Source organism: Hyperoodon ampullatus (genome assembly GCF_949752795.1).
Source record: "Hyperoodon ampullatus genome assembly, chromosome: 16".
NCBI classification, from domain to species: Eukaryota; Metazoa; Chordata; class Mammalia; order Artiodactyla; family Ziphiidae; genus Hyperoodon; species Hyperoodon ampullatus.
The window spans coordinates 62,788,580-62,815,647 of NC_136929.1; the positions used below are offsets into that span (position 1 = coordinate 62,788,580).

The window sequence follows — 27,068 nt, forward strand, 5'->3', positions numbered from 1 at the left end:
AGGCTGCATGCATCTCCATGGCAGGTCACTTGGTTTTCCTTTGGTCCTAATCTTCTCCATCTGTAAACTAGAAAGATAGGAAGAAGGACCAGATTATCTCCAAAGTCTTCCAGCTCTAAAGTTGCCCGTCTTTATGCATCTTTGAATGAGAGTAGGCCTTGATGTGGCTTTGTTAATTCTGTTATTTCGGGTATAGCCTCTGCCCAAAGACCGCTGACTTAAGGAAATCATGTGGCCTTAGAAACTTCAAAATGCCTTATACAGGAAAGGGACGTGCAGATGACCCATGATTGGACTGTCCCCTTTTTTATAGGACAGCCTTAATTATTTTGGAGAACGACGAACGGATAAATCCATCAGCAGTAAACATCAGGGAGTAGAAACTCCTTCTCAGGTAAGTGTTCTTTCTTTGAAAGGGGTCACTCTCGGTAATTAGGTTAAGATTGGCATCTGTTACCTGGTTTCATTTTAGACTCCCTTCCTTGGGTGATTCCTTAGGTGATCTTCCCCTTGGGTGATCTTCCCCTTGGGTGGTCTTCTCCTTGGGTGCCCCGTGACAGGCCTTGATCCCTTCCATAGGCCAGGAGCCCTGCCTCAGGTGTTGCTTGGCTTTGCAAGCACTGAGGTCTCCCCAGAGCACCCTGCTTTCCATTTTATTTGGTTATTGTTTGCAGAGTTCAGGAGTTGATTCCCTTCCCAAGGTAGGAAGGTCCGATTCCTAAGGTTTCAGACCCCTGAAGATGATCTGAAGTCACTAGCCTTTTATTTCCATGTAAAGAGGAACTGAGTCTTTCACAAACCCCTATTAGGGCAATTCAGCCCTTGTAGAATATTGTGTGTGTGTGTGTGTGTGTGCGCGCACGCATGGGCGTGCACATGTGTAAGGGAGAGACAGACAGTGACAGAAAAAGACAGAGACAGAGTCGGTGGGAGGGGGGCTGCACTTCAAAAGAGAAAGGAAAGGGAAAAGTAACATTTTTCAAAAACCTATTTTATACTAGACACTATTGTACTTTTACATATATTGTCTCATTTAATACTCAGACAACCCATGTGACTCATATGTTATTTTTTTTTCCCCTTTGAAAACATTTTATCCTGGACTTTTTCATAAAAAGTCAAGACAGTCATACAATAAACCCCCTTCTATTCATCACACTGCTTCAGCAATCATTTCGTCATGTAGCCAACCATTCATTCCCTCCCCACTCTACACAAACACACACACACACTTCATTTTCACACTAAACTTGGATTATTTTGAAGGAAATCCCAGACATCAGATCATCTTATCCCCTAAGCATTTTAATATGACATCTAACATAAAGACTCTAAAAAAAAAAAAACCCCTTAAAACCATTGACATATCTAACAATAGTATACCTTAATAGTATCACATGTCTAGTCCTCGTTTAAATTTCCATAATTATCTTAAAATCTTTTTAAAACTTAGTTTGTTTCAGTCAGGATCCAAACAAGGGCACACGTTTCATTTGGTTGCTATGTCTCCTTAAGTCTCTTTTACTTGATAGGTTTCCCACCTCTCTTTTTTTTTCTTCCTTGTAAGTTGTTTATTGCAGAAACCAGGCCATTTATCCTATAGAGTTTACAACATTCTAGACTTTGTTGAATCCTGCTAAGGGTTTTGCATTCATTATCTAATATAATATTCTGAATAACGCAATGAGTGGGCACCATTATGATTCCCATGTTATAGACTGGGAAATCGAGGTTCAGGGAAACTAACTGTTTGAACTAAGAACTCAAATGCAGATCTTTCAGACTGCAAAGCCCATTACTTCCCATCCTGTGCACAGCTTCTCATTTGGATTGCCTTTTGTATACGGCCCCTCAAACCCAAGTGAGAGATGGTTGGGAATTCTTAAGTAAATGTGGATGTGGCCATGAAGGAGAGTTTTCTTTGGGTGAAGTGATGAAAGCTGATACCCTTGGCTTAGTTAGCAGAACACTGTAACTGCTGGCTCTAGACATTTCATTTGGGATCAAAGAACTCAGCCTTATCCATTCATACTTTTCTGCCAAACTCAAGCAACACAAGAAAGTAAAAAAGATAGCCATAGGCTATAAGTAATACATCAACTTATTGAAGCCCAGCTCGAATCATGCCATTTCACGCTCAAAATCCATAATGGCTTCTGACTGCCAATGGCAACAAATATGTTTTAACCTGGCACTGCCAATCTAGATAGGATTTTTCCAACCGCTTCTCCCACTGTGTGCATTCACACGCTCTAAGGCGTTTGGATTGTTTGCCGTTTCCCAGCCTGTTTATACTTTACACCCACGTGCTCACAAGGGCCCCTTGTCCTGGAGTCCCTTTGCCCTCCCAGCCTGAAGTAGTCTCCTGCTTTTTCAGGAGTTCTTATAGCCCTTTGTGTTCCTTTTAGGGACTAAGTTGCTTTACGTTATTTTCCAGCTATTCGAAGTTGTGTCTTCTCTACCCTTTTTGCACGCCCACGTCTTGCCCATCTTTCCACCCTGGCAGCCCGAAGTGCCTCATATAGTATCTCCTTTGTCTGTAGTGAGTGCTTACTAAGTGTATGTTGGTTTTATTAACTTCTGCTACGTGCGCCTGTTGTTTGGGGCTGTAGGGGAAAGAAGCGTGAGAGCTAAAGCAGCTACAGGGCCACGGCAGGTTACAAGCCTTTAGTGGAAGGTCAAGAATCTGGTGGCAGGAGCCAAGGGGACGTTAGATGTAGCTCCTTGAGGCACATCTTCCCTTCCCCATTTCCTCTGCAGTCACGTGCAGGGTCTCTAACTTACTCCAGGACTGGCACACCCTAGGCTGCAGCTGAGTCTCTTCTGATTCACTGGGCTAGCCGTGCAGGGGCCCGGCCTCAGGCTTGAGGGCTGTGTTGGCGAGGCCCCAGGACAGAGTTCCCTGCGTGTGCGGCAGTAATTCTCAGACACCATCCCCTCCTGACCCTGCAGCGTGGCCATTCAATGCACTACATACATTTCATCCACCCCTGAGTTAAGAGCTTGACTGGTCCTTTCCAATGCAGAGGATGGTGGTTAATTTTATTAACACTTCCCAACGGGTGGGGAAGAGTCTATGAACTTTTCATTCCGGTTGATTCTGTACCAGAACTCTTCTTAACTTCTAGAAGAAAGGAGAGCCCTTATGAACAGCTTACCATGGGAGACGGACTAGGCTAAGAGAATCCCCAGGCTTCCTTGCAAACATGGAATTGGGGGAATGGGACGCGGAGAGATGCTCACTGGCTGGGACTAGAGAAGGATGTGAATGTGCTGCTTGCTGGCCCATGGAGCTCTCCCCCGAGCTCTTATGTCTTCCCTTCTCTCATGCCGAGGAGGCTACTGCTCCCCAAAGCACAAACCTTCCTTTAACTCAGCCACAATGAAGCTTCTACCCCAGACCGACCTCTCCCACATTTGCAGTTAATGGCATCTTGCTGTCATGTGGTTCTAGCTGTTTTGTTGGTTCTGGTTAGTTGCTCTCTCAGTCCCAGCAGCCTCTAAGCCACACCTGGCTCCTTTCTTGTTCCTTGCCTGTTGCTCTTCATTCAGTATTTGTTTTCTAAGGTAGATATTTAGTCATGAGGCAACAAATGCCTAGTTACATAATGGCACCCAATCAATGTTTCCTTCATCAATTATTTTCCTTAAACAAATCAGGACTTTTTACCTTCACTTAAATCGAGACTTCTTTTGTATTGCAGAACAGATTTGTTGGATATTTTGCAATGGTGAAAAATACCTACAAGTTGACTCTTCCTCCAGTGAAGAAACTCACGATGAAAACAATCATTATTTATTCAATTCGTGGTAAGTGCTTTATGTATAATTGGAGACTTGGCAGGAGGGCCAATGTTCTTGCTATTCGGGAGGGTTTTCTCATGGTTATGTGCAGAGACAACCCCAACGCATAGCTGTCTTTTTGTGTAGCCTCCGGTACAAACCCCTCCCCCTGGAATTGCCCATCAGCCCAGCGCTGCTGTGGCCACGTTACCACTGCTTAGGTGTCCTCTCCTTTCCTTTCCTATCACCAATCTGGGGGGCTCCATCCCCCCTTCCCTTTCTCCTGTTCTCATTGCTGCTCTGGCCTCAGCTCAGGGTGTCCTTTTCAGAGTAGAACCTCCGAGATCAAAGGGAGGGAAGGTCCCCTGGGACCCGGAGACCACTTCTTTCTCACGCCCGTCTCTGGTTCAGGGTTTGTCTTGGGAGATGCATCCCTGTATCGTTTTCTCTCCTACTCCTCTCAGAAACCTTTTTTTTCTCTTGTCTCCTGATCGCTCCCTTTCCCCGCCCTCTTCCCCCATCGTCCCCTCTCCCCCAGCAACCCCATCAGGATGTCTTAAATACCCGAACAGCAAATGAATGTTGTTGCCACAAATTCTTTTGCAAATAACTGCTGAGAACCGCTTTGGGCCAGGCCCCCTGCTCGTGTTTCTTTGCCCTTCAGGAGCCCCTGCGTGTAAGCAGAGGAGAGGAAGGTACACAGATGAAGAGCTGACCACAGTGTTGGACAGCTTCCTAGGAGAACAGCACTTAGGTCTTCCCTACCTGAACCTACAGGAACACAAAAAAGGGTTGGGAGAAACCTGGCCTCTGGGGGGCACTCTCTCAGCCCCCTAGCTGTGACCAGTTCTTACCTAGAGTAAAAGTCCTATAAACTTCAAAAGAGCTGACGATGCCTGCTTCGGGAGTGTAAGGAGGAAGAGGGGACCTGCCGTCGCCCCGAGAGGCAGAGATATTGGTCAGATCGTCCACCTCTGGCACTTGAAAGAAAAGGAAGGGAGAGGGATGGGCCTCAAGGCCATGTCTCTATTTCTCTGTCACCCGCCTAGCTTCCCTGTACAGCTCACCCTCAGGGAGGTGGAAACAGGGACCCCTCAGTGTGGAGGGGATGGGGCCTCACTCAGTGCCAGAGGCGCAGCAGGAGGTGATGCTCCTGATTCCCTAAAGCAACAGCCAGCTTGTGGAGCGCGAGGCGCGGTGCTGAGTGCCGGGCCTGTCCTGGGCCTGGCTGCGGGGCGAGGGCGCTGGCGTCCACCCGGACAGCCTGTTGCTTTTAGCCCTCTGAGGAGTCCCGCAAAGTAAGATCTAGACATGTATTTTTTAACGCTTCGTCCAATTATTCAGGAATAAGAGAACCCTTTAGAATATATGTAAAAACTGCATAGTCAAAAAAAAGTACAGTTGTTAGTTAAAATATAAAATGCTTTTTTCCAAATTATTTACATATTTCTCCCTTCTTCTCCAAATGCCCGCATCGCTGCCACTTCTTGGCAGGGGTGAGGAATTGTGAGAGTTACCACGAGCAGATTGCATGGGTTTCTGGCTTCTGGAAAGAAACTTCAGCCCAGCAGCGTGGTTTCTGTGGGAAATTTTGGTGTAGATTTCCAAACAAGCGTCGTGCAGGCAGACCCTGGAAACACAGCCTGTTCCAGCAGGAGGCTGCCTGTGTGTGTAAAGGAGCAACTGTGCGAAGGCTTTGTGGGCTGCAGAGTGCCCTAGGAGGTCCGTTCTGACTGTGACGTGTGTGTGTCACGTATGAGGGACAGGGTTGGAGTGGAGCCTCGCTCAGAACACCATCTGCCTTCGGACATCCCCAGGGTAGAGCCAGGCTTGTCCGGCAGCTGGTGGGTGGGAAGGGACAGCAGTGCCTGGCTCCCCATCGTTTCCTGCAGAAAGTGCAGTGTGAGAGGCCACCCAGGTGGCTGGTGGAGCAGCGTCCTCCTCTAGGTAATTGAAACTCAGCTCTAAAACCAAGTTGGTGGCGTGAGAGCCTGTTTTGTACCTGAGTGTATCCTCTCCCTCAGGGTCCTCTTGGTTAACAGTGGGAATCCAGGCATCCCTCGTTTTATTGCTCTTTGCTTTATTGCGCTTCGCAGACGTTGCACTTGTTCAAAAAAATGAAAGGTTTGTGACAATTCTGAGTTGTCAGATGATGGTGAGTAGTTTTTTTTTTTTTTTTTTTTAGCAATGTGGCAATCAAGTTTTTTTTATTTAATGGTTTGTGTTAGAATTTTATGTATTTATTTATTGGCTGCATTGGGTCTTTGTGGCTGCTCGCGGGCCTTCTGTAGTTGCTACTCTTCGTTGCGGTGCACGGGCTACTCGTTGCGGTGGCTTCTCTTGTTGCGGAGCACCGGCTCTAGGTGCGCGGGCTCAGTAGTTGTGGCTCGTGGGCTTAGTTGCTCTGCGGCACGTGGGATCTTCCTGGGCCAGGGTCGAACCCGTGTCGCCTGCATTGGCGGCGGATTCTTAACCACTGCGCCACCAGGGAAGTCCTGATCAAGTATTTTTTAATGAAGTTATGTACATTTTTTTAGACATAATGCCATTGCACACTAAATAGACTACAGTCTAGTGTAAACATAACTTTTTGTATGCACTGGGAAAGCAAAAAAGTTTGTGTGACTCGCTTTGTTGGGATATTCGCTGTATTGCAGTGGTCTGGAACCGAACACACAGTATCTCCGAGGTAACCCTATAACAGTATCTATACAAACCTCTGTGAGTATTAAACTATTCCAAATGGACAAAAAGGCATTTAGTCTGATGGAGTTTCGATGCATTTCTCTAACGTGAACAATGAAAATAGGAATAGTTTCTCAAACTTCTAAGCTTAAAAATGGTTTTAATAAGTTCTAGCATTTCATATATTGTCCCAGTCTGATATCATATCCGAAGACTGTGAGTTCTGTCTTCATTTTTGAATTTTACTTCACCTCTGTGGAGATACTGTTTAGTTAAAACTGTAAAGTGCAGATCTAGAGAACAGAGGAACTAACACAAATTTATAAGTACTGTAGGTGAAAACTGGTGGAGAATTTTATGGGTTTGGTTTCCTCATCTCAGGCTAACATAAAATAGAGGATTTTAAAAGTCGAATTTGAGATCCTCATAGAGGCTTCCGGACAGAAAGTTGTGCCCTTTGCAGCTGTTCTTACGGTGTGGGCCTCGGCTGGCAGAGCCCACTTAAGAAGGCCTGCCTGGTCCGCCAAAATTCTTGCTGCACCCACGTAAATAAGCAGGCCACAGCCAATGACAGCAGCCTTCTTTTGGAAGAAGAATTATCCCCTTTGAGGGAGATCAAGGTGGCGGAGTAGAAGGACTCTGAGCTTACCTCCCCCCATGAACACATCAAAAATACAACTACCTGTGGAGCTACCTGGAGGCTGGCAGAAAGGCCCTTCTACGGCCCAAGCTTTAAAGAAAAATCCGCATGGAGTCTGGTAGGAAGGGAGGAGAAGTGATCTGGTCGACACCTGCACCCTTGGTGGGGCACCCAGACGTGGAGGGGGGTGTCATGGGCTTGGGGAGCCTCCCTGGGGAGCAAGGGGTTTGAGCCACACATTTGGCATTCCAGCCCTGGGGTCTGACACCAGGAGGATGAGTCCCCTTAGCTGTTTTGAAAGCCAGTGGGGCTCAGCGGAGGCTGTACACCACTGAGCCCTCACTCAGAGAGTGAGTGGTTGCTTATACCCCCATCCTGGCAGACGCAGCAGCCTGAACACTCTGACCAGGGAGAAAGCAGCCTTGGCCAGTGCTCGGTCACTGCCCACATTTAGGAGTGAAACTACTCCAGGCCAGGGACTGACACCGCCAGCGGGAAGGAAACCAGCTCAGCAGTGAGGCACCAACCCCTCCGGCCCTGACCCAGCCTCTAACCAAGGGTGCTCAGTGGGGAAAATGTAAAACCAGCACAGAAGTGCAGCCCCAAACCCTTGAGCCCCTGCTGCATCCCAAACCAAGGTGGAGACGGCCGTGTGTCACACACAGGGTCGCACCTGGCTCCGGCTCTAGCCCCTCCATCTCCAGCCCCGCTTCCCACCAAGGTGCTGGCTGCCACCGCACCCCAGGGGCAGATGGGACCTGTGCTCACTTCTCCCACCAAAGCCACTGAGCATACGCAGACTACATAGTCCTGCACAAGGGCACGCCTTCAAGACTGGGATAGGTAACTGATTCACTTAATTTCATAGAGACAGAGAAAGGTAAACAAAATGAGAAGACAAAGGAGTATGTTTCAAATGGAAGAACAGCAACAAAAAAAAAAACCCCTAAAGAATAATCTTCCTTTGAGATGATGATCACAGCAGACTGTCAGGAAAAAGTGTGATAGATTCTGAAATGGGCAGTGTCTTCTCTAGGCCTACCTCCAGGGTTACCTTCACCTCTCATGGTCTTTAAGCTATTTTACAACTCTAAGTGGTAGAAAACTGATAATAATGCAAATAATTTTTGTACATAAAAATGCAAATAAGTTAGTTGTGTCTAGCAGAATGCAACTGATTATTGACCTGTTTTGTATTTATTTGTAAATTCATTTCATCATTCCTTATCTGCCCATAAATGTGCAGTACTTTGAAACAGCTGTAGCATTTGACTTGTTCCTTAGTAATAAGTTAAAATGTTTGACGTGTTGAAAAATGCATGTACAGGACAGTGCTGTGGTATGCAACAATTTCTATAAAACAAAAGGAGAATATATTTGTTCGTGTGTATATACATATATAAAACCTCTGGTAGAATATATATTCATATTTGATTATATATGCATAAAAAACTAGAAACTAGTAATAGGGGTTATCTGTTTGGGGCTGGAGAACTAAACAGGTGGGAGATAGGGAAAATGGAGACTTTTCACTTCATGCCTTTTATACCTTTTATTTGTAAATCGTGCAAATATACTTAAATTATTTAAAAAGTTTTAAAATGTGTGGGAATTAGTTTAAGCTCATAAAGCAATGCCCTTTTCCTGTCACGTGAGAAGTGTCTGACTTCGTTTAGCTCTACGTTTTCACTGACTTCTGGTTGACATCCGTCGAAGTTCTGCAGGTGGGTGGGACAGAGGGAACTGAGGCAGAGAAAGCCTGATTCCTCAGGACACGTTGTGTCAGTGAGAACAAGGTTAAATGAGCACAGAACAAACTGAATGTAACAGTTAAGAGTGATGGTTATATGACTTTATGAGAATATTTGTTTTAGTTCTGTACCTCTAGTTCTGTGCGTATTTAAGTGAAATATGCAGGGTGGAAGGGAAAGCTGGAAAAATTATTTGGAGGCTTGAGAAACCAGCCCTTTCATGAAATGCTGAAGTAAGTGGGTCAATTAAATTGAAAAAAGAAAGGGGAAGAAACCATTTGTCTGTAAATATATGCTGAACATAGCAGGAACATTGGGATACAGCTATCCTATATTTTCCATAAACTGGATTTAAACTAGCGCAAGAGGAATTTAGACTATTTATTATTGAGAAACATCACAATTAGAAGTCTGAAGAAAGCAACACATCAACAAGAAAGGTTGCACATCCCCTTCCCTAATTTTTTTTTTCTATGAAGGTGAAGTGATGGGATTCTAAATTTTAGAAGCTGAACAATGTCTTTTTTTTTTTTTTTCTCCAGCCTCATAAATTCTGCTTTAGGGGACAGAACTGAACTTGAAGCCTTGTCTTTCAAAGACAAAATCCATGCAAGAGCCCAAATGATTCAATATTGACACACTGTTAGCTGGGATAATTTTTTCTCTTTTTAATCCATATTGTTAATTGGTGAGACATTTTGATCTTTGCTCTAACCAGCCTAACTTTTTAATTTCATTCAGGTGTTGGAGAAGGCAATGGAAATGATCTAAAAGTACAAATAATAATGCAAGGACAGCCTGTCTTCTTCTGTTCTGCTTCCAAAAACTGTAGGGTAAGAGAAAGCATAGAAACTGAAAATTCTAGTGTTTGTTTTAAATCTCAGTGTCAAATCAGCATGTGGCCCTCCCCAAACCATCCCTCACCACAGGGAGAGGCTGTGTTGCTTTCTGGTTACCATCCAACTTGGTGTCCCTGGGTTTGGATTTGAGTCAAGAGTTAAATTTATTGTTCAAAATAGTGTTCAGGGGAAATAGTTTTCCAGAATATATTTTCAGTTCAGAGTGGTGCTTTGCCTTTCACTTTTCCACAAATGCCAAGCATGTTCCCAGGAATCTATCAGAGTTTTAAATTCATGGATCTGTCACTTTTAGCCATATTCTCTTCTTCTTGGTCATTTTTATTATATGGCACTGATTCTGAAATTTTAATGTGCATGAAAATCACCTAGAGACTGGTAAAGATGCAGATTCCTAAGTTATACCCCCAAAGTGTGATTCAGGAAATGTGGAAAGGGGCCCAGGAATCTCTACACTTGGCAAGGTCTCAAGTGATTCTAACTCAGCTATCCTATGGGACTGCACAGTGAGAAGCAGCGCAGGGGTGTATGGATCGGGGAGGAATGTCTTTGGGACCAAATAGTCAGTTTTTTCAAAGGCTGAAGAAAAGGTTAAGACTACAAACCTTTCCTGGAGCAACAGGAAAGCTTCCTTCATGGGTGTAAGAAATATAAACTTTTATTTTTTAATTTTTTTTGCGGTACGCGGGCCTCTCACTGTTGTGGCCTCTCCCGTTGCGGAGCACAGGCTCCGGACGCGCAGGCTCAGCGGCCATGGCTCACGGGCCCAGCCGCTCCGCGGCATGTGGGATCTTCCCGGACCGGGGCACGAACCCACGTCCCCTGCATCGGCAGGCGGACTCTCAACCATGCGCCACCTGGAAAGCCCAGAAATATAAACTTTTAAGATTCTTTCTCAGGCTTTGGTCTCTAGTTCTCCTATTACCTCTCCTCTTCCTTCTTTTTACTCCCCTGACCCCCGGGAGGGGGCACTCCCCCCAGGCCTCATCCCTGGCTTTCTGTTCTTATCTCCACACATACTCTATTCTTGGTTCTACACATCCATTCCCCTCCTTTAAACTATAATATCTTCTTTCATTCACTTGACACATATGTATGAGCCCCATACATGGGGTAGACGCAGGAGCTGCAATGTGGGCATTCTTTACCCTAGCAATTCAAACACAGTTGTCAATCCAAATTTATCCAATGAACTTTTCATCTGCTTCTGCAAATGGCACCAGCATTCTCTTACTCAGACTTTCAAATCTGGTATCATCTATGATTCTCTCTCTTTTTTGTTTTTTTTTTTTTTTTGGCGGTACGCGGACCTCTCACTACTGTGACCCACCCGTTGCAGAGCACAGGCTCCGGATGCGCGGGCTCAGCGGCCATGGCTGACGGGCCCAGCCGCTCTGCGGCATGTGGGATCTTCCCGGCCCGGGGCACGAACCCGTGTCCCCTGCATCGGCAGGCGGACTTTCAACCACTGCGCCACCAGGGAAGCCCTTTGATTCTCTCTTTGCCCGTGGCCCCTAAATCCAGTCAGTCACCAATTCCTGCTGATGAGACCACTGGAATCTCTCTTCACTCGCTCCCTTCCTGTCCCCATTTCCACTACCCGGTGTAGGACCTCATTTGCTCATGCCTAGACTTCTCCAGTGGTCTCCTTTCCTTAGCTTTCTCCTATACAGGGCAGTATATAGGGTCCTGCAATATGCATCCTGAAATACTGCTGTCAGTGTAAAAAGCTGTAGCTAGAGCAGAAGACACACTGTGTACCCACGGTCAAAGCTAGTTAATATCTTTGGCGCAATATCCTTTCTTTTTTCTGGCTGTGAGGCATGCGGGATCTTAGTTTCCCAACCAGGGATTGAACCCATGCCCCCTGCAGTGGAAGCGTGGAGTCTTAACCACTGGACCACCAGGGAAGTCCTTTTGGCTCAGTATTCTTATCTGTAAAATAAAGGTTACATCTCAAGTGTTGTGAGGATTGAATTAGATAATATATGTGAAGTTGCTTTGTGAGTTATACATCACTAAATAAATGTTAGATGTGATCATTACCAGCCCAACTTTATCACCTAGGAAATGCTCCACTCTAATCTTCAACAACTTCATTCCTATTTTCCTGGGTCTTGAATTCTCAAGATAGAGCCCTATCATACCTGAGCTTATTCGCATTAGTAACGTGGCCTGCTGTCTCCATGCCAGGTAGACTGGGTCCCCTCTGGCCCTTGGAACACAACACTCTAATTTCTGTTTCCTGTTTTTGCTGGTCTTTCCCCTCTTTCCCCTCCTCCAGCCCTGCCCTCCCAGTCCCCTGTCTGAACTGGATTCTCTTTACAGAGCTCCTCTTTTTTAAAAATTGAAGTATAATTGACATACAATATTATATTAGTTTCAGGTGTACAACATAGTGATCTGACATTTATATACATTATGAGATGATCACCGATAAGTTTAGTTACCATCTGTCACCATTTAAAGTTATTACAACATTATTGACTATATTCCCTATTCTGTATATTACATCCCCATGACTTATTTATAACTGGAAGTTTGTACCTCTTATTCCCCTTCACCTATTTCACCCATCCTCCTATCCCCTGCCAACCACCAGTTTGTTCTTTGTATCTATGAGTCAGCTTCTGTTTTATGTTCATTTGTTTTTTAGATTCTACATGTAAGTGAAATCATGCAGTATTTGTCTTTCTTTGACTTAATACACTTAGCATAATACCTTCTGAGTCCATCCATATTGTCACAAATGAAAGATTTCCTTCTTGTATGGATAATATTCATATATACATACATGTGCATATATATATATATATACAGACACATATATACCTCACATTTTCTTTGTTGATGGACTTAGGTTGCTTCCATATCTTGGCTATTGTAAATAATGCTACAGTGAACATAGGGGTGCATATATCTTTTCAAATTAGTGTTGTTGTTGATGGTTTTTTTTGGATAAATACCCTGAAGTGGAATTGTTCAATCATGTGGTAGTTCTATTTTTAATTTTTTGAGGAACCTCCATACTGTTTTCCATAGTGGCTGCACCATTTTACATTCCCACCAACAGTGAAAGAGGGTTTCTTTTTTTCCACACCTTCACCAATGTTATTTTTTGTCCTTTTGATAATAGTCATTCTGACAGGTATGAGGTGATGTTCTGGTTTTGAATTGCATTTCCCTGATGATTAGTAATGATGAGCATTTTTTCATGTGCCTGTTGGCCGTCTGTATGTCTTCTTTAGAAAAATGTCTGCTCTAGGTCCTCTGCCCATTTTTCAATTGGATTGTTTCTTGTTTTGATGTTTCTTTTTTAAGTTTTATGAGTTATTTTTATATTCTGGATATTAACGCCTATTGGATACATAATTTACAAGTATCTTCTCCCATTCAATAGATTATCTTTCCATTTTATTGCAGGATTCCTTCACTGTGCAAAAGCATTTTAGTTTGATGTCCCACTTGTTTATTTTTGCTTTTGTTGCCCTTGCCTGAGGAGACGGATCCATAAAGGTATTGCTAAGATCAAAGTCAAAGAGCTGACTGCCTATGCTTTCTTCTAGAAGTTTTATGGTTTCAGGTCTTACATTCAAATTTTTAATCCATTTTAACTTTATTGTCATATGTGGTGTAAGGTAGTGGTCCAGATTCATTCTTTTGCATGTAACTGTCCAGTTTTTCCAACACTGCTTATTGAAGAGATTGTCTTTTCCACTTTGTATATTCTTGTCATCTCTGTTGTAGATTAATTGACCATAAGTGTGTGGATTTATTTCTGGCCTCTCTATTCTGTTCCATTGATCTATGTATCTGTTTTTGTTCCAGTAACATACTGTTTTGAATACTATAACTCTGTGATATAGTTTGAAGTCAGAAAAACGGATACCTCCAGTTTTGTTCTTTTAAAGATTACTGTGGCTATTTGGGGTCTTTTGTGGTTCCACACAAATTTTAGGATTCTAGTTCTGTGAAAAATGCTCTTGGTATTTTGATAGGGATTACATTGAATTTGTATATTGCTTTGGGTAGTAGCATGGACATGTTAACAATATGAATTCTTCCAATCCATAAGCACAGTATACCTCTCCATTTAATTGTGTCACATTTACATCTTTCATCGACATAGTTTTCAGAGTGCAGGTCTTTCACTTCCTTGGTTAAACTTATTCCTAAGTATTTTATTCTTTTTGATGCAATTTTACTTATTTTTTATTTATTTAAACTTTTTTATTTATTTATTTTTGGCTGTGTTGGGTCTTCGTTTCTGTGCGAGGGCTTTCTCTAGTTGCGGCGAGTGGGGGCCGCTCTTCATCATGGTGCGTGGGCCTCTCACTGTCGCGGCCTTCTCTTGTTGCAGAGCACAGGCTCCAGACGCGCAGGCTCAGTAGCTGTGGCGCATGGGCTTAGTTGCTCCGCGGCATGTGGGATCTTCCCAGACCAGGGCTCAAACCCGTGTCCCCTGCATTGGCAGGCAGATTCTTAACCATTGTGCCACCAGGGAACTCCCACGGCCTTTGTTTTTAAAAATTGGTTTTATTTTTGGGGATTTTTAAATTGAATTATAGTTGATGGACAATATTATATAAGTTACAGATGTACAACATAGTGATTCACAATTTTTAAAGGTTATACTTCATTCACAGTTATTATAAAATATTGGCTATATTCCCTGTGTTATACAATATATCTTTGTAGCTTATTTATCTTATACATAATTTGTACCTCTTAGTCCCCTACCCCTATCTTGCCCCTCCCCACGTCCATCTCCCCACTGGGAACCACTAGTTTGTTTTATATCTGTGAGTCTGTTTCTTTTGTTATATTCCCTAGTTTGTTTTATTCTTTATATTCCACATATAAAGGATATCATACAGTATTTGTCCTACTCTGACTTATTTCACTTAGCATAATACCCTCAAAGTCCATCCATGTTGTTGCAAATAGCAAATTGTTCTTTTTTATGGCTGAGTAGTATTCCACTGTGTGATATATATGTGTGTGTTTGTGCGTATATATATATCTATATATCTATATATATATCTATATATATAAAGTATATGTTTATCTATCACACAGTGGAATACTACTCATATGCCACATCTTCTTTATCCATTCATCTGTTGATGAACATTTAGGTTGCTTCCATATCTTGGCAATTGTAAATAATGCTGCTATAAACTTTGGAGTGCATGTATGTTTTCGAATTAGTGGGAGTTTTTTCTGTATACATACCCAGGAGTGGATTGCTTGGTCACATGATAGTTCTATTTTTTGGTTTTTTGAGAAGCCTCCATACTGTTTGCCACAGTCGCTGCACCAATTTACTTTCCCACCAACAGTGTATGAAGGGTCCCTTTTCTCCACATCCTTGCCAACATTGGTTGTCTTTTTTTTTTTTTTTAATCTTTATTGGAGTATAATTGCTTCACAATTCTGTGTCAGTTTCTGTTGCACAACAAAGCAAATCAGCCATATGCATACACATCCCCATATCCCCTCCCTCTTGAGCCTCCCTCCCACCCCCCCATCCCACCCCCTAGGTCATCGCAAAGTACCGAGCTGATCTCCCTGTGTTATGCTGCTCCTTCCCACCAGCCAACTGTTTTACATTCGGTAGTGTATGTATGTCGATGCTACTCTCATTTCGCCCCAGCTTTGCCCTCCCACCCCATGTTCTCAAGTCCATTTTCTATGTCTACCTCTTTTTTTTTTTTTTTTTTTTTTTTGCGGTACACGGGCCTCTCACTGTTGTGGCCTCTCCCGCTGCGGAGCACAGGCTCTGGGCGCGCAGGCTCAGCAGCCATGGCTCACGGGCCTAGCCGCTCCGCGTCATGTGGGATCTTCCCGGACCGGGGCACGAACCCGTGTCCCCTGCCTCGGCAGGCAGACTCTCAACCACTGTGCCACCAGGGAAGCCCCTATGTCTACCTCTTTATTCCTGCCCTGCAACTAGGTTCATCAGTACCATATACATATATTTTTTAGATTCCATATATATGTGTTAGCATACGGTATTTGTTTTTCTCTTTCTGACTTACTTCACTCTGTACAACAGACTCTAGGTCCATCCACCTCACTACAAATAACTCAATTTCGTTTCTGTTCATGACTGAGTAATATTCCATGGTATATATGTGCCACATCTTCTTTATCCATTCAATTCATCTGTCAATGGACATTTAGGTTGGTTCCATGTTCTGGCTATTGTAAATAGTGCTGCAATGAACATTGTGGTACGTCTTTTTTTTTTTTGGCTGTGTTGGGTCTTTGCTGTGCATGGGCTTTCTTTAGTTGCAGTGAGCAGGGGCTACTCTTCGTTGCGGTGCACGGGCTCTTTTGCGGTGGCTTCTCGTGTTGCAGAGCACGGTCTCTAGGCGCCTGGGCTTCAGGAGTTGTGGCTTGTGGGCTCTGGAGCGCAGGCTCAATAGTTGTGGTGCACGAACTTAGTTGCTCCACGGCATGTGGGATCTTCCCGGACCAGGGCTCGAACCTATGTCCCCTGCATTGGCAGGCAGATGTTTAACCACTGCGCCACCAGGGAAGCCCCATGTCTCTTTTTGAATTATGGTTTTCTCAGGGTATATGCCCAGTAGTGGGATTGCTGGGTCATATGGTAGTTCTATTTGTAATTTTTTAAGGAACCTCCGTACTGTTCTCCATAGTGGCTGTATCCATTTACATTCCCAGCTACAGTGCATGAGGGTTCCCTTTTCACCACACTCTTTCCAGCATTTATTGTTTCTAGATTTTTTGATAATGGCCATTTTGACTGGCATGAGGTGACCTCATTGTAGTTTTGATTTGCATCTCTCTAATAATTAGTGATGTTGAGCATCTTTTCATGTGCCTCTTGGCCATCTGTATGTCTTTCTTGTGAAATGTCTATTTAGGTCTGCCGCCCATTTTTTAACTGCACTGTTGTTGTTTGTTTGTTTGTTTGTTTTTTACGGTACGCGGGCCTCTCACTGCTGTGGCCTCTCCTGTTGCAGAGCACAGGCTCCGGACGCACAGGCTCAGCCGCTGTGGCTCACGGGCCCAGCCACTCTGCGGCATGTGGGATCCTCCTGGACCGGGGCACAAACCCGCGTCCCCTGCATTGGCAGGTGGACTCTCAACCACTGCGCCACCAGGGAAGCCCTGTTTTTTTGATATTGAACTCCTTGAGCTGTTTGTATATTTTGGAGGTTAATCCTTTGTCCATTGTTTCATTTGCAAATATTTTCTCCCATTCTGAGGGTTGTCTTTTCATCTTGTTTATGGTTTCCTTTGCTGCGCAAAAGCTTTTAAGTTTAATTAAGTCCCATTTGTTTATTTTTGTTTTTATTTCCGTTACTCTAAGAGGTGGGTCCAAAAAGATCTTGCTGTGGTTCATGACTGTCAGAGTGTTTTTCCTATGTTTTCCTCTAAGCGTTTATAGTGTCTGGTCTTACATTTAAGTCTTTAATCCATTTGGCGTTTATTTTTGTGTATGGTGTTAGGTAGTGTTCTAATTTCAGTCTTTTATATGTAGCTGTCCAGTTTTCCCAGCACCACTTATTGAAGAGGCTTGTCTTCTTTTTGATGATAGCCATTCTGACAGGTTTGAGGAGATGTCTCATTGTGGTTTTAATTTGCATTTATCTGATGATTAACAACGTTGAGCATCTTTTCATGTGCCTGTTGGTCATCTGCACGTCCTCTCTGGAAAAATCTCTATTCAGGTCTTCTGCCCATTTTTTAATTGCCTTTTTTTTTTTAATGTTGAGTTGTAGGAGCTGCTTATATATTTTGGATATTAACGCCTTATCAGTCATATCATTTGCAAATATTTTTCCCCATTCAGTAGGTTGTCTCTTCATTTTGTCATTGGTTTCCATTGCTATGTAAAAGCTTATATGCTTAATTAGGTCCCATTTATTTTTGCTTTTGTTTCATTTGATTTAGGAGACAGATCCAAAGAATTATTGCTCTAATTTACATCAAAGAGTGTTCTGCTTACGTTTTCCTCTAGGAGTTTTATAGTATCCAGTCTTACATTTAGGTCTTTAATCCATTTTGAGTTTTTGTACATGGTGTTAGAGAATGTTCTTTTACATGTGGCTGTCCTACAGCCTTTGTTTTAAAGTCTGTTTTGTATAATATAAGTATTGCTACCCCACATTTTTGTTTCTATTTGCATGGAATATTTTTTTGTATCCCTTCACTTTCAGTCTGTGTGTGTCTTTAGATCAGAAGTGAATCTCTTGTAGGCAGCCTATAGATGGGTCTTTTTTTTTTTTTTTTTAATCCATCAGTCACCCTATGTCTTTTGATTGAAGAATTTACATTTAAAGTGATTATTGATAGGTTGTACTCAATACCATTTTGTGAATTATTTTCTGGTTGTTTTTGCAGTTCTTCTATGTTCCTTCTTCTCTCGCTGTCTTCCTTTGGAATTTGATAACTTTCTTTAGCATTATGTTTGAATTCCTTTTTCTAATTTTTCTCAATATTAGGTTTTTGGTTTGTGGTTAATTTGAGGTTCGTGTATAGCAGCCTATGTGTATAGCAGTCTATTTTAAGTTGATTACTTAAGTTCTACATTTTTACTCCCCCCACTCCATGTTTTATGTTTTTGATACATTTTACATCTTTTGATTTTGTATACCTACTAATTATTGTAGTTATAGTTGATTTTACAACTTTTGTCTTTAAACTTTATAACCTTTGTAAGTGGTTGATCCACTGCCTTTACTCTACATTTGCTTTTACCAGGGAGATTTTTCCTTTCACATGTTTTCTGATTTCTAGTAATGGCCTTTTCTTTCTTCCTTAAAGAAGTCCTTTTAACATTTCTTGTACGACTGGTTCAGTGGTGAACTCCTGTAGTTTCTGCTTGTCAGGGAAACTTTATACCTCCTTCAATTCTGTACAATAACCTTGCCGGATAGAGTATTCTTGATTGTAAGTTTTTCCCTCTCAGTACTTTGAATATATTGTGCCACTCGCTTATGGCCTGTAAAGTTTCTGCTGAAAAATCAGCTGATAGTCTTATAGGGATTCCCTTGTACATCACTAGTTGTTTTTCCATTCTTTTGCACCTAATATGCTCTTGACTCCATCTACTGTATTGTTCCTTTCAGTAATTGTATTCTTCAGCTCTGATTGGTTCTTTTTTATATCTCTTTGTTGAAGTTCTCACTGTGTTCATTCTTCTTCCAAGTTTGGTGTGTATCTTTATGGGTATTTGAACACTATCAGGTTGATGACTTATGTCCATTTCGTTGGTTCTTATCCCAAAGTTTTGTCTTGTTCTTTGATTTGGAACATATTCCTGTCTCCTCATTTGTTTCTGTGTATTAGGTAGATTAGCTACATCTTCTGGTTTTGAAGAAGGTTTTGTAGGTGGTTTCCTGTGGGGCCCAGAAGAGCAATCCCTGCTAGTCACCAGAGCCAGGGATGTTTTCTGTGTGGGCGGCATGTGCCCGTCCTGTTGTATGGTGCCACAGTTGCTGCAGTCACACTGGTGGAAGGGGCTGGCCCCCAAGCCAGCTGCCTGTGTGGCCTGGCCCCAGCTGCTGCACATTCACTGGTGGACAAGGCTGGCCCCAGTGTGGCTGGCTGTGGGGCCCAACCACAACAGTTGCAGGTACAGTTGTGAGTGGGATTGGCTCCCACCCTGGGAGGAGGGGGACTATAACCAGCCAAGGACTCCCGCTGGATATGGCAGGGTGGCAGCTGCTTTGGAGGGGTGCCAGCTGGGAGGAGCTGCTTTGGGCAGGAAAGGTCTGCAGGGGAATGCTGGTGTTGGGGTGAGTGGTGGTAGCAAGGTAGATGGCAAATGTTTGAAATGGCACCTGCCAGTGCTGGGCCAGCCTAGATAGAAGGAGAATTTTTTAAATGATGCCCACCAGCACTTTGTTGCCCAGAGGCGTTTCTTTCCCCCCTTTGGCACTCACCCTCAAGTTCATGAATGTACTTCACATACGGCCTGGGCACTTTGCAAAGTGCTGCCTCTGTCCTGGGACTCAAAGTGAGTGAATTTGTGTGTGTGCCCTTTAAGAGCAGAGTCTTGGTTTCCTACAGCTCTCCTGGATACAAGCACTGCTGGTTTTCAAAACCAGATGTTCTGGGGGCTCATTGTCCTGGTGCAGGTCCCCAGGGCTGGGGTGCCTGATGTGGGGCTCAAACCCCTCTCTCCTTAGGGAGAACCTCCGTGTTCTTGAGGTCCCCTCCCACTTGGGGGTAGCCGTGTTGGGGGTATGGGTCCTGCTGAGACCACATCTCTGCCCTCCTCCTGTCTCAATGTGTTTTTTTCTTTATATCCTTAGTTGTAGGAGAGCTGTTCTGCTAGTCTTCAGGTCTTTCTCAAGGAGAGCTGTTGCACACGTAGCTGTAGTTGTGGAGTGTCCGTGGCAGCATCTTCCTACTCCACCATCTGGATCCCGCCTCAGTGCTCCTCTTCATTTATACAAATCCTTCCACGCCCATCTCAGTTTCTACCTCCTCGGTGACACTTTCTCATTCTACGCCTGTTAGCCTCCCTGAAGCACACAGCTGCACCCTTACTCTTCATCATACAGCTTAACACGTAGTTCTATGCTATTCTGCTATTGTTCCTGATGTGTTTTACTCCCTGAAGCATCAACGGAGTCTTCACTTTGTTTTGTATTTTTCACAGGGCCTAGCACAGACCTTTCTCACTGTGGGGGTCATTATCATACAAGGGTGTATCCGTAACAAATAATCAGTATAGCTTCAGAGTCGTTCATTCCAGAAACTTGGCCTACCTTTGGTCACTCCATCCAGCAGTCTGCTACTGACAAGGCCTAGGATCCCATCAGCAAACACATTTTTGATAAAATGTGAGCAACTAGGCATTGCTTTTTAAATACGCCTACTAGCTTTAAAATTGAGCTTCTTATGTATTCCCAACATATGAAAATTAGGTGACACACATTCAACACTAATGTTTACTTGGTTAAAGTCTAATAGAAAATTGAATACCTTGCTTTTCAAGTGTTCCACCATAACCCTCAACCACGATGGCCTGTTAAAAATGTTACCAGTATTGCAACTTTATAGAAATAAATATTAACATTTATACATGTAGTCATTGGGCTATGAGACCAAGAGTACATGATTAAATAGAAGAAGCCTCAGTAAGTGAACGTGAACTTCACTGTTGTCTCATTATCAGTTAAGTTTATAGTTCTGAATTCCATGTGTTCATCCACAGATGGTTCATGATGCTGAAACAGACAGAGTAATAATTAATCTATCCAACTGTCCAGCTCTGTATGATGAGGTGAAAGTGAAATTTCTCTCTTCTTCTTCGGTGAGTAATCAAGAAACAATCTATGCTGCTAATCTTGTCTAGTCTTCTGAATGATTCTGGTTTGGGATTTCCTTTGCTACAATTCCCAACAAGGGAGATGACAGGAGATGTCAACCCCTAGTCAGGGATGGGGAGATGAAACAAGTCAGATTTCTATATCGAATTTTTTTGTAAAAAGAAAATATGTAATTAAATATATTTTTGCTCATTTGTTTTCTAAATTATATACAATTTGCATGTATTAATTTTCAAATAAGAAAAAAATACAAAAACCCAGATGTTAAAAACAAAAAAAAACCCCAAGGTATAAAGTACATAGCAGTGATATTTTTGGTTTGTATCTTTAAAACACATTGCTCCCCATAACTTATAAAATACGTTAAAGTGAGGGAGATTTTGCTTTCCTCTCAATTGATGTATAATTCATTTAAAGTAGCATATTTAATCCAATATTTATGAAAAATAATATCTGCCATTGTCATTACAGTATAATTGATGTTACCATTTATCAAATGTTTGTCTGATTATTCTGTATATAGCAAATTTCTAAGCCCCAATAGTTTCATTTTCCTATTAAATCATCAACCAGATCCGCCAACGTATAACTGTGTTTGCTCAATTTAAAGCTTATTTCCTGTGCCCTCCTGCATCCCCTGCTTTCTCCCTGTTGGCGGAGAATTTACTAAGTTTGAAATGGTACATGTGTTGAAGCAAGTGGCTGGGATAGCTCCCCTTGAATAACGGAGCCAGTCTGAATTCTCTGAATCAGTGGTCTCTAAGCAGAAGCACTGGTGTAGGGGCACTAGCTAAGGGGATGTTGGTGATACCTGGCCTTTGTGATTGTCAAGGGTCATGAGATGAAAGCACTTTCAGAAATCTTAGGTATTTCTATCATCATCAATCGTGGTTAATTATCCAATGTAGCTGCTCCTTGTAGGAACGGATGATATTATTGGGGCAGAAATAGACATAGGTACTTAGTAGATTCCGTTTAGCACTATCCGAACGAGATTAAAAGACCAGTGTCTAAATTTATAAATATCTATCATAGAGAAAATACATGTCCTTAAAAATTTTGCTAGAAATGGCGAGAGAAAGGAACAGCAATCTCTCAAAGTCTCTGTCTTGGTGTCTTGAGTATAATGTTGACGGTAAGTGCTGCATATTCAATAGCTGCAGTTATTTGATGAATGTACAGATGAATAAAGGAAGGGATTTTAATCCCTTTGGAAAGATTATTTTTCACAGTAAAATGGAAACTAAGAACTAATTTTTGTTTTTACCATGTCTTTTTAGGCTCTTCCTAAATACTATGACAACTGTCCATTTTTCTTTTGGTTCCATACGTCATTTATACAAAATAACAGGTATGGCTATGGTATAATCCAGTAGAAACAGCTTAGTCTCGAATGTTTATGTAAGAGGTAATGACAAGTCTTTTGCTAATTGCCATAAGCCCAATTTATAGAAACCAAAAAATCCTTGAGTCACTGTTCTTCATTGCCTTCCTTATTGTGATCTGATTATTTTAAAAATATGCCTATTTTTTTAACATCTTTATTGGAGTATAATTGTCTTACAATGTTGTGTTAGTTTCTGCTGTATAACAAAGTGAATCAGCTATATGTATACATATATCCCCATACCCCCTCCCTCTTGCATCTCCCTCCCACCATCCCTATCCCACCCCTCGAGGTGGACACAAAGCACCGAGCTGATCTCCCTGTGCTATGCAGCTGCTTCCCACTAGCTAGCTATTTTACACCTGGTAGTATATACAAATCCATGCCACTCTCTCACTTCTTCCCAGCTTACCCTTCCCCCTCCCCGTGTCCTCAAGTCCATTCTCTATGTCTGTCTTTATTCCTGCCCTGTCCCTAGGTTCATCAGAACCAATTTTTTAGATTCCATATATATGTGTTAGCATACAGTATTTGTTTTTCTCTTTCTGACTTACTTCACTCTGTATTATAGACTCTAGGTCCAATCACCTCACTACAAATAACTTGATTGTTTCTTTTTATGGCTAATATTCCATTGTATATATGTGCCACATCTTTTTTCTTGTTGTTGTTGTTTTAACATCTTTATTGGAGTATAATTGCTTTACAATGGTGTGTTAGTTTCTGCTTTATAACAAAGTGAATCAGTTATACGTATACGTATGTTCCCATATCTCTTCCCTCTTAAGCTTCCATCTCTCCCACCCTCCCTATCCCACCCCTCTAGGTGGTCACAAAGCTGATCTCCCTGTGCTATGTGGCTGCTTCCCATTAGCTATCTATTTTACATTTGGTAGTGTATATATGTCCATGCCACTCTCTCACTTTGTCACAACTTACCCTTCCCCCTCCCCATATCCTCAAGTCCATTCTCTAGTAGGGCTGTGTCTTTATTCCTGTCTTGCCCCTAGGTTCATAGTGACTTTTTTTTTTTTTTAGATTCCATATATATGTGTTGGCATACGGTATTTTTCTCTTTCTGACTTATTTCACTCTGTATGACAGACTCTAGGTCCATCCACCTCACTACAGATAACTCAATTTCATTTCTTTTTATGGCTGAGTAATATTCCATTACATATATGTGCCACATCTTCTTTATCCATGCACCTGTTGATGGACACTTAAGGTTGCTTCCATGTCTTGACTATTGTAAACAGAGCTGCAATGAACATTGTGGTACATGACTCTTTTTGAATTATGGTTTTCCTCAGGGTATATGCCCAGTAGTGGGATTGCTGGGTCATATGGTAGTTCTATTTGTAGTTTTTTAAGGAACCTCCATACTGTTCTCCATAGTGGCTGTACCAATTTACATTCCCACCAACAGTGCAAGAGGGTTCCCTTTTCTCCACACCCTCTCCAGCATTTATTGTTGGTAGATTTTTTGATCATGGCCATTCTGACTGGTGTGAGGTGACACCTCATTGTTATTTTGATTTGAATTTCTCTAATGATTAGTGATGCTGAGCATTCTTTCATGTGTTTGTTGCCACTGTGTATATCTTCTTTGGAGAAATGTCTTTTTAGGTCTTCTGCCCATGTTTGGATTGGGTTGTTTGTTTTTTTGATATTGAGCTTCATTTTTCATATTGAGCTTGTATATTTTGGAGATTAATCCTCTGCCAGTTGCTTCATTGGCAAATATTTTCTCCCATTCTGAGGGTTGTCTTTTCAACTTGATTATGGTTTCCTTTGCTGTGCAAAAGCTTTGAAGTTTCATTAGGTGCCATTTTTTGTTTGTTTTTATTTCCATTTCTCTAGAAGGTGGGTCAAAAAGGATCTTGCTGTGATTTATGTCATAGTGTTCTTCCTATGTTTTCCTCTAAGAGTTTTATAGTGCCTGGCCTTACATTTAGGTTTCAAATCCATTTTGAGTTTATTTTTGTGTATGGTGTTAGGAAGTGTTCTAATTTCATTCTTTGACACGTGGCTGTCCAGTTTTCCCAGCACCACTTATTGAAGAGGCTGTCTTTTCTCCATTGTATATTCTTGCCTCCTTTATCAAAGATAAGGTGACCATATGTGTGTAAGTTTATCTCTGGGCTTTCTACCCTGTTCCATTGATCTGTATTTCTGTTTTTGTGTGAGTACCATACTGTCTTAATTACTATAGCCTTGTCATATAGTCTGAAGTCAGGGAGCCAGATTCCTCCAGCTCCGTTTTTATTTCTCAAGATTACTTTGGCTATTTGGGGTCTTTTGTGTTTCCATACAAACTGTGAAATTTTTTGCTATAGTTTTGTGAAAAATGCCATTGGTAGTTTGATAATTGCATTGAGTCTGTAGATTGCTTTGGGTAGTATACTCATTTTCACAATGTTGATCCTTCCAACCCAAGAACATGGTATATCTCTCCATCTGTTTGTATCCTCTTTAATTTCTTTCATCAGTGTCTTACATTTTTCTGCATACAGGTCTTTTGTCTCCTTAGGTAGGTTTATCCCTAGGTATTTTATTCTTTTTGTTTGCAGTGGTGAATGGGAGTGTTTCCTTAATTTCTCTTTCAGATTTTTCATCCCTAGTGTATAGGAATCAAGACATTGCTGTGAATTTTGGATCCTGCTACTTTACCAAATTCATTGACTAGCTCTAGTACTTTTCTGGTAGCATCTTTAGGATTCTCAATGTATAGTATCATGTCATCTGCAAATAGTGACAGTTTTACTTCTTTTCCGATTTGGATTCCTTTTCTTCTCTGATTGTAAAAATATGGCTATTCTTGAGACCCACTGTTGCATTATCCTCAAGGTCCATGCCATAGGACTGTGTTATAAAACATACTAGAAGCAGATCTTGAGTGTGGCAACAAATCCCTCCCATGAAAGTTTAATATGAGTTTGTTCAGTACCTTGAATATGGCAGGTCCTCAGTACGTGTGGATTTACTGATGACTGACCAACACCAAATTCTGTGCCACAGGAAGGTGTCATCCAGGGAGGCTTCAGCTAGTTTAAAAGCGAGTTGACACACTTACATCTAGGGCAGAAGTTATAAGACACAGTAAGTATCAGTGAGGACAGCTTTTAAAAAATCAGTAATAGTCTCCCATTTAAAACTGATTTTCTTATAACTAAATCGGGTAATCTATTTTTAAAAAGTAATTGATTTGAAGAGTATTCCAAAGAACCTCTATCATATCTGAAACTCATTCCTGAATCTAGAAGTTCTCCACGTCTTCTATTCTGTGGTGCTGAAAATTTGAGGTTGGTATCACCATACCATTCAATACAAAAGGAAAGATAACATTCAAAAAACCATACAGAAGAGTTTTGAAGAAGTGGTTATGATTGTATGTGGCATGAATTGACAGTTCCCATGACATACAATCCTAGCCTTTTCTTCAAATGTAGACTGCATCTAATCCCACCCCAAGTCCACTAAGGTGATGGTAAATAAAAACCTAGACTAAACACCTACAATGCACACACATTTAGTGGATATTGATAGAGTGAACTTTGGATTTGATGGAACATTTTTACCAATTTGTCCCCTGGATGTATCCAGACAGAAAACTGCGACTTATAACATGAGCGAAGTCCCTCAAATAGACATCGAGGTGGAACTTCATTTGGTACTACTTCTCAAAAGTGGTTCTTGCTAAAGGGCACAGTTTTTTCCTTTAAAACACCATGTTCCTAGTAGAGAAGCAACATGCTAGATCACTTTTCTCCTCACTTTTATACTTTCTGAAGATTTAACGTGTGAATGTCCATACTCCTTGGTAAAGCTGTTTTTATTATGCGACTTAATTTACCCAAAATGCCAACTTCATCATTTAAAAGACACTTGTTGTTACTGGGTTGTAATATACATCTAGTCTGCTTTATCACATATAGAAATTAAATATAGATGTTCATTCCATAAAAGGCACTATTAAAAGGATCAGTGATACGTTCTTACTGAAGGTCATGATATTTTTGTGTCTTAAGAGAGAAAGTGGGAGAGCTGGTCTTTGAAAGCTAATTAGATGCAGAGGAGGGGTCGAGACTGATGGTGGCCAGCAAGGCTTTTTTTTTTTAAAGCTCTAACAAGGGTGTCCTACAGCATGGCTTTTCTGTTAGTCCTACAATAAAATGTAATTTTTTTTTCTATTCTAGGCTTTATCTTTCAAGAAGTGAATTGGATAATCCCCACAAACCAAAAACATGGAAAATTTACCATCCAGAGTTTGCAGTCGAGGTCTATTTTGATGACGTGACCAACTGTAGTTCCCCTTCTGGCTAGAATCATGTTCTTCCCAATCCGTGCTACCTATTAAACCTATTTCCTTGCTGATGTATTTACATATATATATATATACACATATATCCTTGAGAACTGTATTAAATATATACAAGGGAGAATGTCAATGGCAATCGTTTTTTTTGAAAGAAGTAACAGTTTTCATTTGTATTGAGATAAATTTGAAACAGTACACAGGAACGTCAGTTGTCACTTAAGGACTCAGAAATAAAACTTTCCTATCAAAGTAACATATTTATAAATTGTGATTACCCCCAATACTGTGGGTTTATTTACTTATATATTTTTGGACAAGTATTCATTCCC

General features: G+C 41.8%; 1 protein-coding gene across 1 annotated transcript in view; it reads left to right on the top strand.

Annotated features, from left to right (window-relative positions):
* The window catches only part of LOC307064924 (phosphatidylinositol 3,4,5-trisphosphate 3-phosphatase TPTE2-like), a gene marked incomplete at both ends in the record, with an annotated part of 90,162 nt that extends 63,418 nt beyond the window's left edge, over nucleotides 1–26,744 (top strand). The window contains 6 exons of the mRNA XM_079721631.1: nucleotides 314–394; nucleotides 3,705–3,810; nucleotides 9,601–9,692; nucleotides 20,917–21,015; nucleotides 22,312–22,382; nucleotides 26,618–26,744. Coding sequence (XP_079577757.1) covers nucleotides 314–394; nucleotides 3,705–3,810; nucleotides 9,601–9,692; nucleotides 20,917–21,015; nucleotides 22,312–22,382; nucleotides 26,618–26,744 — 576 coding nt within the window. The remainder of the gene's footprint in view (nucleotides 1–313; nucleotides 395–3,704; nucleotides 3,811–9,600; nucleotides 9,693–20,916; nucleotides 21,016–22,311; nucleotides 22,383–26,617) is intronic.
* Nucleotides 26,745–27,068: the final 324 nt, after the last annotated feature.